The sequence below is a fragment of the Anser cygnoides genome, chromosome 2, assembly GCF_040182565.1.
Source record: "Anser cygnoides isolate HZ-2024a breed goose chromosome 2, Taihu_goose_T2T_genome, whole genome shotgun sequence".
NCBI classification, from domain to species: Eukaryota; Metazoa; Chordata; class Aves; order Anseriformes; family Anatidae; genus Anser; species Anser cygnoides.
In genome coordinates, this window is record NC_089874.1 from 101,395,677 (window position 1) to 101,407,500 (window position 11,824).

An 11,824-nucleotide genomic window follows, 5' to 3' on the forward strand; every position below is an offset into this window, starting at 1 on the left:
ACATAGGTCTGTCTTCTTGTACTGTAAGTAAAAACTGGTGTCAAAGCCTCAGAGGTCTTCACTGCTGCCAGAAAGGCAAGTAGCGCAGCATTCAACAGACTAGAGGGGCAGAAGCCACAGCATCTTACTATGTGACTGTTGAAATCAAAAGGTGTTTTGCCTGAGGAAGAAGGGAGGAGACGGTCTTTGAATGCACACAGAAAACGACTACAAGCACAGTCAAACAGCACAGGAAAATTAACTTAGCAAAAGCCTTTGCACCCCTTCTTATACTTCAGTGCTGAACAGAGGGCCCGTGACCGTTTGATGGAGCCCCGCTGATTCTGTACCTTTCCGAGTGTGAATCCATGGCAAATCTCTTTTAAGAGGTTAGTAGTATTATGGCTTAGAATGAAACACGTCAGCATACAGATCATGAGAGATGATTTCGAATAGATTTTTGCTGATTGATTATATAAACGATACCTCTTATTGCTGGAATAACACCTCAAAGGCAATATAATGACGACATGACAATGTATGTAAATCAAGAACTGCATGTGGGTTTATTTTACACTTGAGAAAACAGTGGATTTAATTGTGTGAACCAAAATGTACTGTACAATATTAATGATAAAACATCAAAATGTATAATTCATAGTGCATTGCTTGCTTTATTTTTATTTATTTATTTTTTTTGTCAGATAGTTCCTTTAAGTACATGCATCTGGAAAGATGCAGGTGCCAGTAAAATTTCTCTATTTATATCAAGCTGCAGGAACTAAATTTTATTCAAAAAGTGTGGTTTTACATTATATACACAGAAATCGAATATAAAATGACAATATAAAAAGTTAAAAGAGAAAGCATACAGCCAGAAGGTACAAAGAAAGTTGAACAGTTTAAAATGGTACGATATGTAACATGTAATTTTTAAGCTGATGCTGGCAATTTACAAGGAACAGAATCCAACATTTGCCCCATTTTTTTGTTTTCATTTACCAATGCAGCACACTATAGAAAGGTCAGCTTGTACCAAAGCTTAACATTTGTAAATAACTATAAACTGCAGTATTTTACAGGAAAAAAAAAAAAAAAAAAAAAAAAGTAAAGAAAGGAGCATTTTTACACTTGTTTTAAATAACAGCTTGCATACCTTCTTTTTTTTTTTTTCTTTTTTTTTTCTTTTTTTGGCCAAAAAGTGGCAATTCTCAGCATCCAGAGGGTTTGGGCATAGTGGCAACTTGGTTTATTTATTTTTTAATTATTATTTAACTTATACAGTTGTGGCTTCCTAACCCCTTGTGTACTACACAGCTCTCCTTCTTCCAAGGACTGCATGCACAATTTCTTCACAAACCAGTTCTGCATTAAAAAAAAAAAAAAAAAAAAAAAAAAAAGCTCATTCATTTAAAAAAAATAAGTTCTGTTTCTGACACAGCTTTTATTTGAATGAAATGCCTTTAAGCCTTTTGTTTTGTTTTTCCTTATTTACTTATTTAGTCACTGGGAAAGGCACAAAAATGCTATTACAGTTCTCAGAGGGTTAAAACTTGACACTACCAGGTTCTGTGACCTTTATTGTCATGGCAACTTTGTAATTTTAGGATGTCTCTTTATCATTGTTCTTTGTGTCTTTCTTTACGGCTAAATTAATGTCTCTCAATAGTGTCTCCCACTATATTCTACAAAAGATAGCTTAACATCAAGGACAGATGTTGAAAATAAAGGTCAGACTTTGACTCACAAAAAAAAATAAAAACAGAAACAAAAATAACCATGCACAGATCAGACAAAGAGCATATAAATATAACTACAAAATAAGTGTAAGAAAAACCAAGGTCCAGATAGGCAGTTCAGCAACAAAAGTAAGACTGATTTCAGAGGCTCAGGTCAGGCCTAGTGCAGTACTATGAAGAAGTTTAGTGCAATGTTCCTGTGGTCACTTGCATACCTGGCTGCTTACCTGGACGCTATTGTTTTTCTAACTCAGTTACATAGATCAGATGGTCCTCTGGGGACTTGCCATGTGTTTTACTAAGGTGCAGTTTGACTGCATGCTTGCTTGCAAAAGTTCGGTTACAGAGCTTACACTGGAATGTGGAGCCTAAGTCCTCCTCAGCTATTCCAAGTGAGCCCAAAGTCTTGCTTGCGAGGACTTTTGAAACATTCTGCTGTTCTTGAATCTGATTAAGTGGCAACTTTGACAGATCCTTCAAACTAAACCCTAGGTGTGTCTCTAAGTGACTTATGTATGTAGAAGCAGTCCTGAACTGAGAGGCACAATCATTGCAAAAGAAAACAGGATGTCCTGTGTCCAAATTCTTTAAAAATTTGGTTCCACCTGTCCTCCTTAACTGATACTTCACATTGGCCAGCCAGTGGCTAATTGTGGTCATGGAAAGACCAGTAAACTTAGAGATGTGTACCCGCTCTTGTGGACCTAGGTCCGACATAATGTATTTGCCTTCTGGGGTCTCCCTCAAGCTGGAAGCAAACTGGGCTTGAAGGATCAGAAGATGTTGAGGGTTCCAGTTGGACTGTCTGCCCTTCCTCTTGTGTACTGGAGACAGTTCATCCAGAGCTTCCTCAAAACTGCTCCCGTCAGCATCCGACTTTTCCGACACAGTAGATGGAGTTGAAGACTTGGGTGTCAAACGCCCTGTGAGGTTCTTCACCATATCAGAAATATCCAACAGGGCGCTCTCCCTTAGCGGAGACGAGGCAGAGTCAGCCACACTGGAAACAAGAGGTTTGTTTTTGGACTTGGTTAAATCAATCGGTTGATCACTGTTCTCATAGTAATACCGGTCAATAGCATCAGCCTGCTTGACCGGAGTGGTTGGGTAAATGGGTTTGTCCAACATGCTGTTGCTAATTTTGTACAGCATGGCCAAAGGGTCCAGAGAGGGGCTTACCGGCTTAGAAATTTTGCCTAAGTGAGTATTCATAATGGACTGTAAAGCGCTCAGTGGATTAATGAAGGATGGCTCAGGTGAATGGTCTGTGATGATTCCTAAATTGTTACAGCCGTTTGCAACCTTTGCTTTTAGTGGCTCTGTACCATTTGGAGTATGTGCTTCTGCTGGACTATCCTTTTTAACCTTCTGAACTTCTGTCTCAGAGCTTTTCTTCTGCTGCTGTTTGTTATTTGTGTCTTCCAATTTGGGGAAGTCTTTGTTTTCTTTAGCAGCAGGTGACATGGGTTTGACTGGAGAACTCTTCTCTTTCTCCAGAGGCTTTTCTTCCTTCTTCACGCTGATTTTACCTGTAACTTTCTCCACCAGTTCTTCCATAGCAGATACATTGCTCTTGTGAGGCGGGGGTGTGAGATTGCCTGGGGAATGGATGAGCGCGTTGTGTTCTGAAGACAGTGATTTTACACTGCTGGCGTAAGATGGCTGCATTTGAACACTCTGCACAGCGGGCTGAAGGGGTTTGACTGTTCCTGGGAGCTGGTAAGCTGCATGAATACTGGGATACCCTCCCCAGGAAGGTGCTCCGTTCTGAGCTTTGCTGATAGCTGTTGTCACCGTGTTCTCGAGGGATTTCAGTATGTCTATTCCGCCTTTGGGACTGTCATCTAGGTCCTCCTCTCTGAGGTACTGATACAAAGTCGTTGGCTCAAATTTCTCTGTAGAGTCCTCATTCTCTTCTTTAATCTTTTTCTCTGTTTCACTGACCACCACTTTTTCCTTCTCTGGGTCTTTCTTTTCCTCTGAGTTTGTGGAGCCCACTGGGGAATCGGGCTGCTTTTTAATGTTGGAGGCTGGTAGTCTTGTGTGGGTGGTGGGTGGAAGAGGTATAGACTGTATCTTCTCCTCCACCACAGGGTCCAGTACTAGCTGTTTGCCTTTTTTGGAAGCAGAATTGGTCACCTTCAAAAAATGACCAGTGACCATCATGTGAGCAGTGAGCTGCTGCAACGTGTCATGGGAACTGCCACATTCCATGCATTTCAGTATTTGGGCTTTGCGTGCCTCAAACTGCCAAGTGTAGCTAGCACCATTTTGATAGCCATAGCGGTTGTTTGGAGTCACGTAGGGGTTGGCAGTTTTCTGATCCTTTGCAGATTCACCCAGTGAAGCTTCTGCAGCAATCCCTGTTGGCTCCGGTGAACAAGGTGAAGCTAAGTCCTGAAGTGCTCTTTTTTTGGTAGAAGGGACCAATTTAGTGATGGCTGGTACTGGCTCCTTCAGAGGCACTTTCTGGTAATGCTTTGTTTTTATCATATGGACGCTGAGGTCTTGCAAGGACTCAAACGAATGCCCACAGTACATGCACTTCAGCACTTTTTGAGCATCCTCTTTGCCTTCCATTTCCATGAGTGATCGTTTCCTCGGCTTTGACCACCGTTTGGTCTTATCAGCTTCTTTGTCTCTGTTGTCATCACGGTAATGTCCAGTTTCATTCATGTGCACTGTTAGCTCCACCAGTGTGTCATAGGCTGCACTGCAGTCTTTACATCGGAACTTACTAGCACCGGTGAACACAGACCCATAAAGTTTATTGTTTTGCCGGTAAAGCTGTACTGTGCTGAAAAGACTAGGCTCTGGGAGAAGTCCATATGACGAGGTCTGCTGCAAAGTTTTAGCTAATGCAGCTTGGTGCCAGTCATAACCTGAGCCACCACTGTTACTGTTATTATTACTGTTGCTAGTACTACTGGTAGTCGTACTGGTATTAGTGTTGGTACTGGTAGTGCTAGTACTCTGGGAATTGGCGTTGGTGTCAGTACTGGTGGTGTTTTCATTCTGGCTGATTCCATTGTTGCTGGTGGTTTGATTGGATTTCTTTAAGTCCAAAGCTAAACTGGACCAGCAAGTCTCTGAAAGCAAATTTGCATACACAGCTTTTATTTGTGCCAAGCTGTCCTGTGGATAGGAAACATTGTCTGTGCACTGAGGATCCTCCTTCTCTTCTTTAGAGGAAGTGCTTTTGAAATGGGCCAGCTGATCGCTGTTTTCACTAAACGGCGAACCATAGCCTGCATCCTGATTAGTTGCAGTGCTGACTGGGGAGTTCTGGTAGCTTTGAGCCTCTTTGATCTCCGCTTCTTCATTGCACAAATACTCATTCTCCTGGATGTCCAGAGACAGCCCATCATCTTCCACGCTGTCTTCATCTATTTCTGCTGCTTTCAATTCCTCCTCAGGAACATATGCTAAAATACAGGAGGAGGAAAAAGAAAGGGGAAAAAAAAAGAAAAACAAGACAAAGTTATTGAACATGCACATTTTACATCATTGTTGTCTTGTGTACTAAAAGCAGTAACCATAAAGACAAATTTTGAAGATACATCCAGAAACCAAACTCACCATCACTTACACACTCCGCCTATAAATCCACATACTCTGTCCTGCTTACAGTTTGATATCAGTACTATCTAAGAATAAACTTCGACGTTGGCAGTAAAGTATGTGCCAGGACCACAGTAGATACCGTAATATTGAAACCAAAATCAAACAAAGAACCTACTAAACCAGTTTTAATCAACTTAAAAAATGCCTGGCCCCGAGCTGTATTTACTGCAGTATGTATGTAAAACATGGTGCAGCCGACCTCTACCCCACGGACCTAGGATCTCAGAACCACTGGCTTGACCAACTCCATCTCATCGAGGCTGTCTTTTTTGGCAAACCAGCTTCAGCTACAGCCTCAAGGGTGATTTCTGTGTCACTGACAGCTGATTCTATTGGAGCTACGCTGGGCAAGTGTGTCAGATCAGTTGTTCCAGAGCCTCCTGGTGACTGGCTGTACTTGGTCCATTTGAGAACTGAACAGCTTTCAGTTCTAACAAGGTGAAAAGGGAAGCAAGACCATGACTGTTTTCCTAAATGGCCAGGATATACTTTGACTCCTGGTATGATCTGATGTGGGTGCTGCATTTGCCATTTTGAAAATAGCAATCAGCAACTAAAAGTAAATGCAAGAGGTGAATTTTTAAAAGAAACAAAGAAAAAAAAAAAAAAAGACCACCGTGAAACCTCCCTCCCAGCTTGATTATTGGCTTACAGCAAATATCAAACTTTGCTATTGTATTGCCACCTGGTGAAACTATATAATCTTACCATACTATGTGTTTATCTATATCAAACTATTTTTTAAACTAGCAAATGTGATATTCATGAGCAGATGGCCATTACATCAAAACACATTTACTCCAAGGGCCCAATTCACAGAAGTGGCTTACATGTACCTAAGTGATAAATGTACACTTTCATTGCAAAGCAGAAAACATACTTGTACACATTTCCCTCCAGTTTTGTAAAAGAAGCTTAAAAAAATCACCATGATAATGCAATGCAGATCATTTATAAGCACGTCAAGGTAGAAAAAACATGGACTGTAAACAGTTTTCAGAGACTGAAGCAAAAAAATGCCTCTTTGTAGGTGAACTGTGCAGAAAGTGATGCTGAAATGTGGGCTACGTCCTGCCATCGTATAATACTGAAAGAAAGCCAGGAGAAAAAAAAAAAAAGTGCTTCTGCTCCTATGCAATATGAAGAAAATATATATTTTCACGTTTACAAAGCTGGTGTCTTGATGAGTTGGGAGGGGGGGAGCATAAGTACCAGTTAAACTTCTTTTTGTACACAGTTGCTAATTTATTCTGAAACTTCTTTTCCGAAAGATAAACAGTCTTCTCTCATTGTAATATGAACACTTTTTGAAGAGTCTTTAAATGTTTTTTAGAAAGGTAACAGTATTATGGCCAGTATTGCATTCTGTATTCACCTTTGCAATTGCAATTTATGCTGCCCCTAACTACTTCAGTAAGACCTCTTAAGATAAGATAGAAAAGTAGCCCACCAAGTATTGGGAGTATTGGGGTAGTGTTGAACCTTAAGATGACCACTACACCCTTCATTTGTCCTTTAAGAATCAATTTTTTTAGGAAACAATTTTATTTTTTTGTTTAAAAAATGTTAAGCAGGGCAAAATTTTTTACAGATTGCCTCAGCCTCAGGTGTTTTCTGATATATTTAAGAGAACTAGTGAATACCAAGCACAACAAAAGTCACTAGAGAAATCACCCTGGAGCCAAAGGCTAGGAAGATGTCAGAAAAGCAAGAGAAAACCAAAACCAAAAAAAAAAAATTTAAATGCACTTAGTGCATAAAGTAAGTAATAAAATACAGAAATAGTAAAAGAACTAAGAAATCAGTCAGATTCACAGTGTTGCAATAATGTTGCTGTTCAAACGCTTTGCATGTATTTGGGCACTACACTACCTCTGCAGCTCTAAATTCTAGGTATGCAAGTAGAATCTGCTCCCACAGCTACAGCATAAGACCTCTTAGCTCTCCCGTTAAACGCACCTGTTTTCAGCCATTTCTAACAGCGAAAGAAAAGAAAAGACATTTTTAAGTTTCAGTAAGGTAAATAACAGTTATAGAATGTGGTTTCTGATTCTGACATGACTTCAAAATAAAATTTAAAAATTTTAAAAGGCCCAAATGCATAAAAATGGACAGTTACCATCTGGCATTTTTCTTTAATAAAAATAAAAATCTTAGTAATGATCCACAGACAGTCACCAATTAGAAACTGCAAGCTGATGGAGCCCATATTCCTAGCTTTTATGAAGAGCTATCTTCTTACTAACCTCAATGGAACTATGCCAATTTTCTCTAATTTTCATATCCTGATATTTTTAATAAACACATGTAAGATGCTGTTGTAAGATGCTGAACGTTGCTATAGTTGATACAGTATTTTATACAAATCCATATGAATTATCTGCTAGCATCTCTTTACTTAATTCTAAATTGCATAAATATGTATTTTTATAATTGCTACACATAACCATCTAAATATCTGCTTGAGGAGAAACCCCAGTTAAGCCACCGGCATATCTTTTATTTTCCTTTATTTATTTATGATGGTGTGTTTTCTCTATTCTCATACTTTTGCACTTGGTGAAAAGGTTTCTTTACCATAAAAATAAAAGGAGTTAAACCACACAAGAAACGTTAAAACTACATGAAAGGTCAGTGTTAAACTGTCAAAGCAAAGAAACAGAGTGTTAGGGTGAAATATCCATCTTTCACTTACTTTCCTAGTCCTAGATTCTGCTGAGATTATTACATGATTTGAGTTCTCTCCCCTACCAATATATGCTGCATAAGAGTTAAGAACATACAATTGGCTAGGACTCCGATTTTCTGCGATTTCAGAATTTAAGCCAGATTCTGAAAGAAAAATGACTTTACATGATGTACACACCCACATGTCTGAAATAACACAAAGCAATAATGCTTCTTAACCAAAAAGAGAGTAATTTATCTGAAATGTTTAATTTGTATCACTGCAATCAAAAAGATTTTATTTAACTCCTTTAGTTACCACAGGATACACACAATACCTATTCATTCATGACTTAATGTTTATAAGATGAATAGCAGTACACTCAACATATGGTATTTTGCAAGGTCAGTGCAATTCTCTAACTGAAAAGGTTTCTGTTAGAGATAATTCAGAAGCATGCAAAATGAAGAATGTTAATTTGTAAAAACATGTATGTTCTTCTAAAATTCTCACAGAAATTTTACAAATAAATAAGCTTCAGTATTTTAAGCCTTAAATACATTCCTGTCATAACTACTTGAGGAGACGACAAATATTGCTCTACATCAAATGCAAGAGTGGGATGTTCAGGTTCTCCCACTAAACTATAATATGTAGATCAACAGACAGACAGACTTCAGACAGTGTGTCTTCCAGTGACCGAGAAACTGTAAGCAATCTTCTTCAGATATTCCTTCATCTACAGAGACTCTGCTGGTTCACACGTGTCCTGAAACCACACAGAAATACCAACAGCAGATACTAACAGTGATCCCCCTCAACAAATACTATATCCAAAGCAGAAAAAATTACAGAACATAATGTCAGCTTTTCTTCTCCTTCTCATTTCTGCATTCACCAACTCAGGCAAATGCATACTGGAAAAAGAAGGAAAAGCTTCAAATTTCAGACAACTAAAAATTAGGGGGAATAGTATTTCTTTTCTTCTTAATAAACCTTGCTAATATTTCTTTTCCTACGAAATGTGCCTTCTGGATGTCAGTGTTTCCCCATAGATATACTGTCATCTTTGAACAGTGTTAAAAGCTGTGCATTCTAATCTAAGTGGACATGAGATGCTATATATTGTACATGTGAGTAGCACTGCACATTGTGTTTGCTTCAGTGAGAATATTTGCACAATAAATATACAGCCATTGTTTGAAAAAGCAGACACAGATCCGAAGTGTAAGGATGTGGTTAAAAGCATAAATATTCTCACGTAAAATCTTTCCATAACCTCGGACTGGTGCTTTTGAGGGAATCTGTCTCCACAGAGGTATTCTTTTCCGTTCAAAAAGGGATTCAGGACTGAATGCATTATTTTGAGAAGGGCGAAAAGTAATGATTGCATTTGTTTTAAACAGACTACAAAATTAAATGCAGCAAACTCTTCAAGGCCCGATTTTAAATAATCCAAACAAATAATTTTATTCAGAAGAAGCACCTAAGTATCGAAGGTTACGATTCAGTAAAGCAATTGAATACTGAGATCAGTTTCACTGCAATATATATTTCACGGTTTCAACAAACAGGGGCAGGTTTCAGCCTAAAATTCTTTGCTGAACCAGGGCCTACCCTGGAACTAAACAATAGTGGCACGGTGTGAATGTTCACCATTCTTCTTTCTGCAACAGATGTATTTCCGCAGCTCCCAGTATATACCCAGCCAACAGGAGACAGCAGCTGCAGAAGTTTTTGCAGCCCACATTGTCACCTTGCACAAACTGCACCCCAGGCTGGGGGTGACTTCCACTAAACACAAGAACACATTTTGAGAAATGGGATAAAATGTAAAGATAGAAAAGACACCTCTCCCTCACCACAGAAAAATGAGAGGGGAGGAAAGAAAAAAAAAAAAAAAAAAAAAAACAGAAACATTTCCAGATATGTTTCCAGAATACACAGTTATGAGAGTTTTACAAAAGAATCCAAAATCTCACATTGTGAGAGGTTAACACGCCTGCTGGAAGATTTGAGAATTTTCTATATTAGTATATACAAATGTTCATAAAAAATTACGGCACAGATGCTACAAATCTGTGTGTGTGTATGTGTGTATTACAATGTCACTATGGTGGAAAAATATGGCTTAGTTATGACAATGGCTGAGGAGTAGCACAGACTATCAGACATCCAAATAACCCTACTACAGTGGTTTGTGTCTTTCGTTTATAATTGCAGCAAAATAGGGGGCAAAATACTAGAACTGCCTACCCTCTAATTCTGATGCAATGGGTCTGAGAAGTAGATAAGGTACAGTAACAAGAACAACCTCCGTGCTTCTCACAGGTTGAATGATAACCCTTAAAGGCATCCCATTAAAAACCAACAAAAAGATTCTTCACCTCCTTCTCTTCCTTCCCCGATCCCCTTAAAATGAATGCTGCAAATTATTAGCTAACGCTGGCAATTGGAGAACGAAGCAGCTTGCATGCGGGTATATTTTTACAGTGATTCTAATCTGAGAAATTTACTTGCTCTTCCTCTTCTATCTGATAAACTATACATTCAAGCATTCTCATTAGTGTTCGGATCACCAAAGAGTGCTGGAGATGAATCAGTCCATCCACCCCTCCTCTCCCTGCTCTGTCGAGATTATTTCATTGAAATGTTCATTTTCATCCCTGCTGGCAACATTAGAATGGAAGTATTTAACCTGTTTCCATTACTTATACAAATTACCATTATGGGGTAGGACAGATGTTAGAATCATGCCACATAACTGACTTCCATACATTCTTTACAGGGAGGATAAGAAGAGGGAAAGCTGTTAGATCATATTATCCAGTCTCAATAATGTTCTCTCTGCTACCAGATTCATTAACTTCTAACATCAACGTTTCACTTTCTTTCTGCGTGAAAATGCTCCGTCTCCTTGAGCTCATTTAATTTGGAGCAGGAAATCTTTGTCAGAAATAATTTTTTGATCAGGTGCTCTAACTAAGGGGTGAAGGGGGGTTGGGGAAAGAATAAAGAAACGGGGGGGAAAAACCCAACACCTTGTCGAAAATGTTATTTCTCTAACATGGATGATGAAAGAGAAGTCAGTTAAGATGCTGGTACTCAAAGATGGCTGTCACTTCAGATAGGGGATGGCACGACTCACCTAGACAGGTGACGCTTTGGTGGAGCAAAGGCTTGCTGCATTATTGAGAGCACCAGAGATCAGGATGACAAAGACTGTAGGCCCAGGGTGCCTGGGGCTCCTAGAGAAGTGACTTCAGCAGGCACATGGATTTCAGCCTCCATTTGCATCACTAACTAATAGCGAAGTACAAAACAAAAGTTCGGTGATTAAAAGGGAAGCACATGGGTACAGAAGGCAAATACCCCAGTCAGCGCCAGCAATAACTTTCTATGAATTTAAAAATAAAAAATAAATTAAAAAAAAAGCATGGGGAAAGCTCATAGTCTTCAACTACAAAAAAAAAAAAAAAAAAAAAAAAAAAAACGTTTTATTACAAATTACTTCTTCAAAAGGCTTTCCTGTTCAACTCTCTATTTTCCTGCTGAATTATCTCACTACCCGCCCCTTTAACGCTTGCTTAAGGCTTTGTGATTTTGCCATCCCAGAATATATCCTCGTGCTCTGACTGTGGCTGGGAATCACTGCAAAATGCATCGAATTTGCCAGCCCTTCTCACACGAACAGGTTTGCAAGAGAAAGTTTCAGCTCAGAGTACAAGCAGCAAACACAGTTCTTTCAGTTTTGAAGGCAAAATACTGCAGAAGAGTGGCGTGAAAACCCTGATGCTGTGAATTCCCTGATAGT

At 39.1% G+C, this 11,824-nt stretch overlaps 1 protein-coding gene across 2 annotated transcripts in view; it reads right to left on the reverse strand.

The window, feature by feature from the left end:
- Nucleotides 1-522: 522 nt before the first annotated feature.
- Nucleotides 523-11,824, reverse strand: part of TSHZ1 (teashirt zinc finger homeobox 1) — a 54,215-nt gene continuing 42,913 nt past the window's right edge. The window contains exons 2-3 of one of the 2 annotated variants that reach the window (XM_066992721.1): nt 1,946-5,143; nt 523-1,344 (exon numbers count right to left, since the gene is read on the reverse strand). In XM_066992721.1, coding sequence (XP_066848822.1) covers nt 1,953-5,143 — 3,191 coding nt within the window. In that variant the 3' untranslated portion in view covers nt 523-1,344; nt 1,946-1,952. The other variant, XM_013181183.3, reaches the window with a different exon arrangement.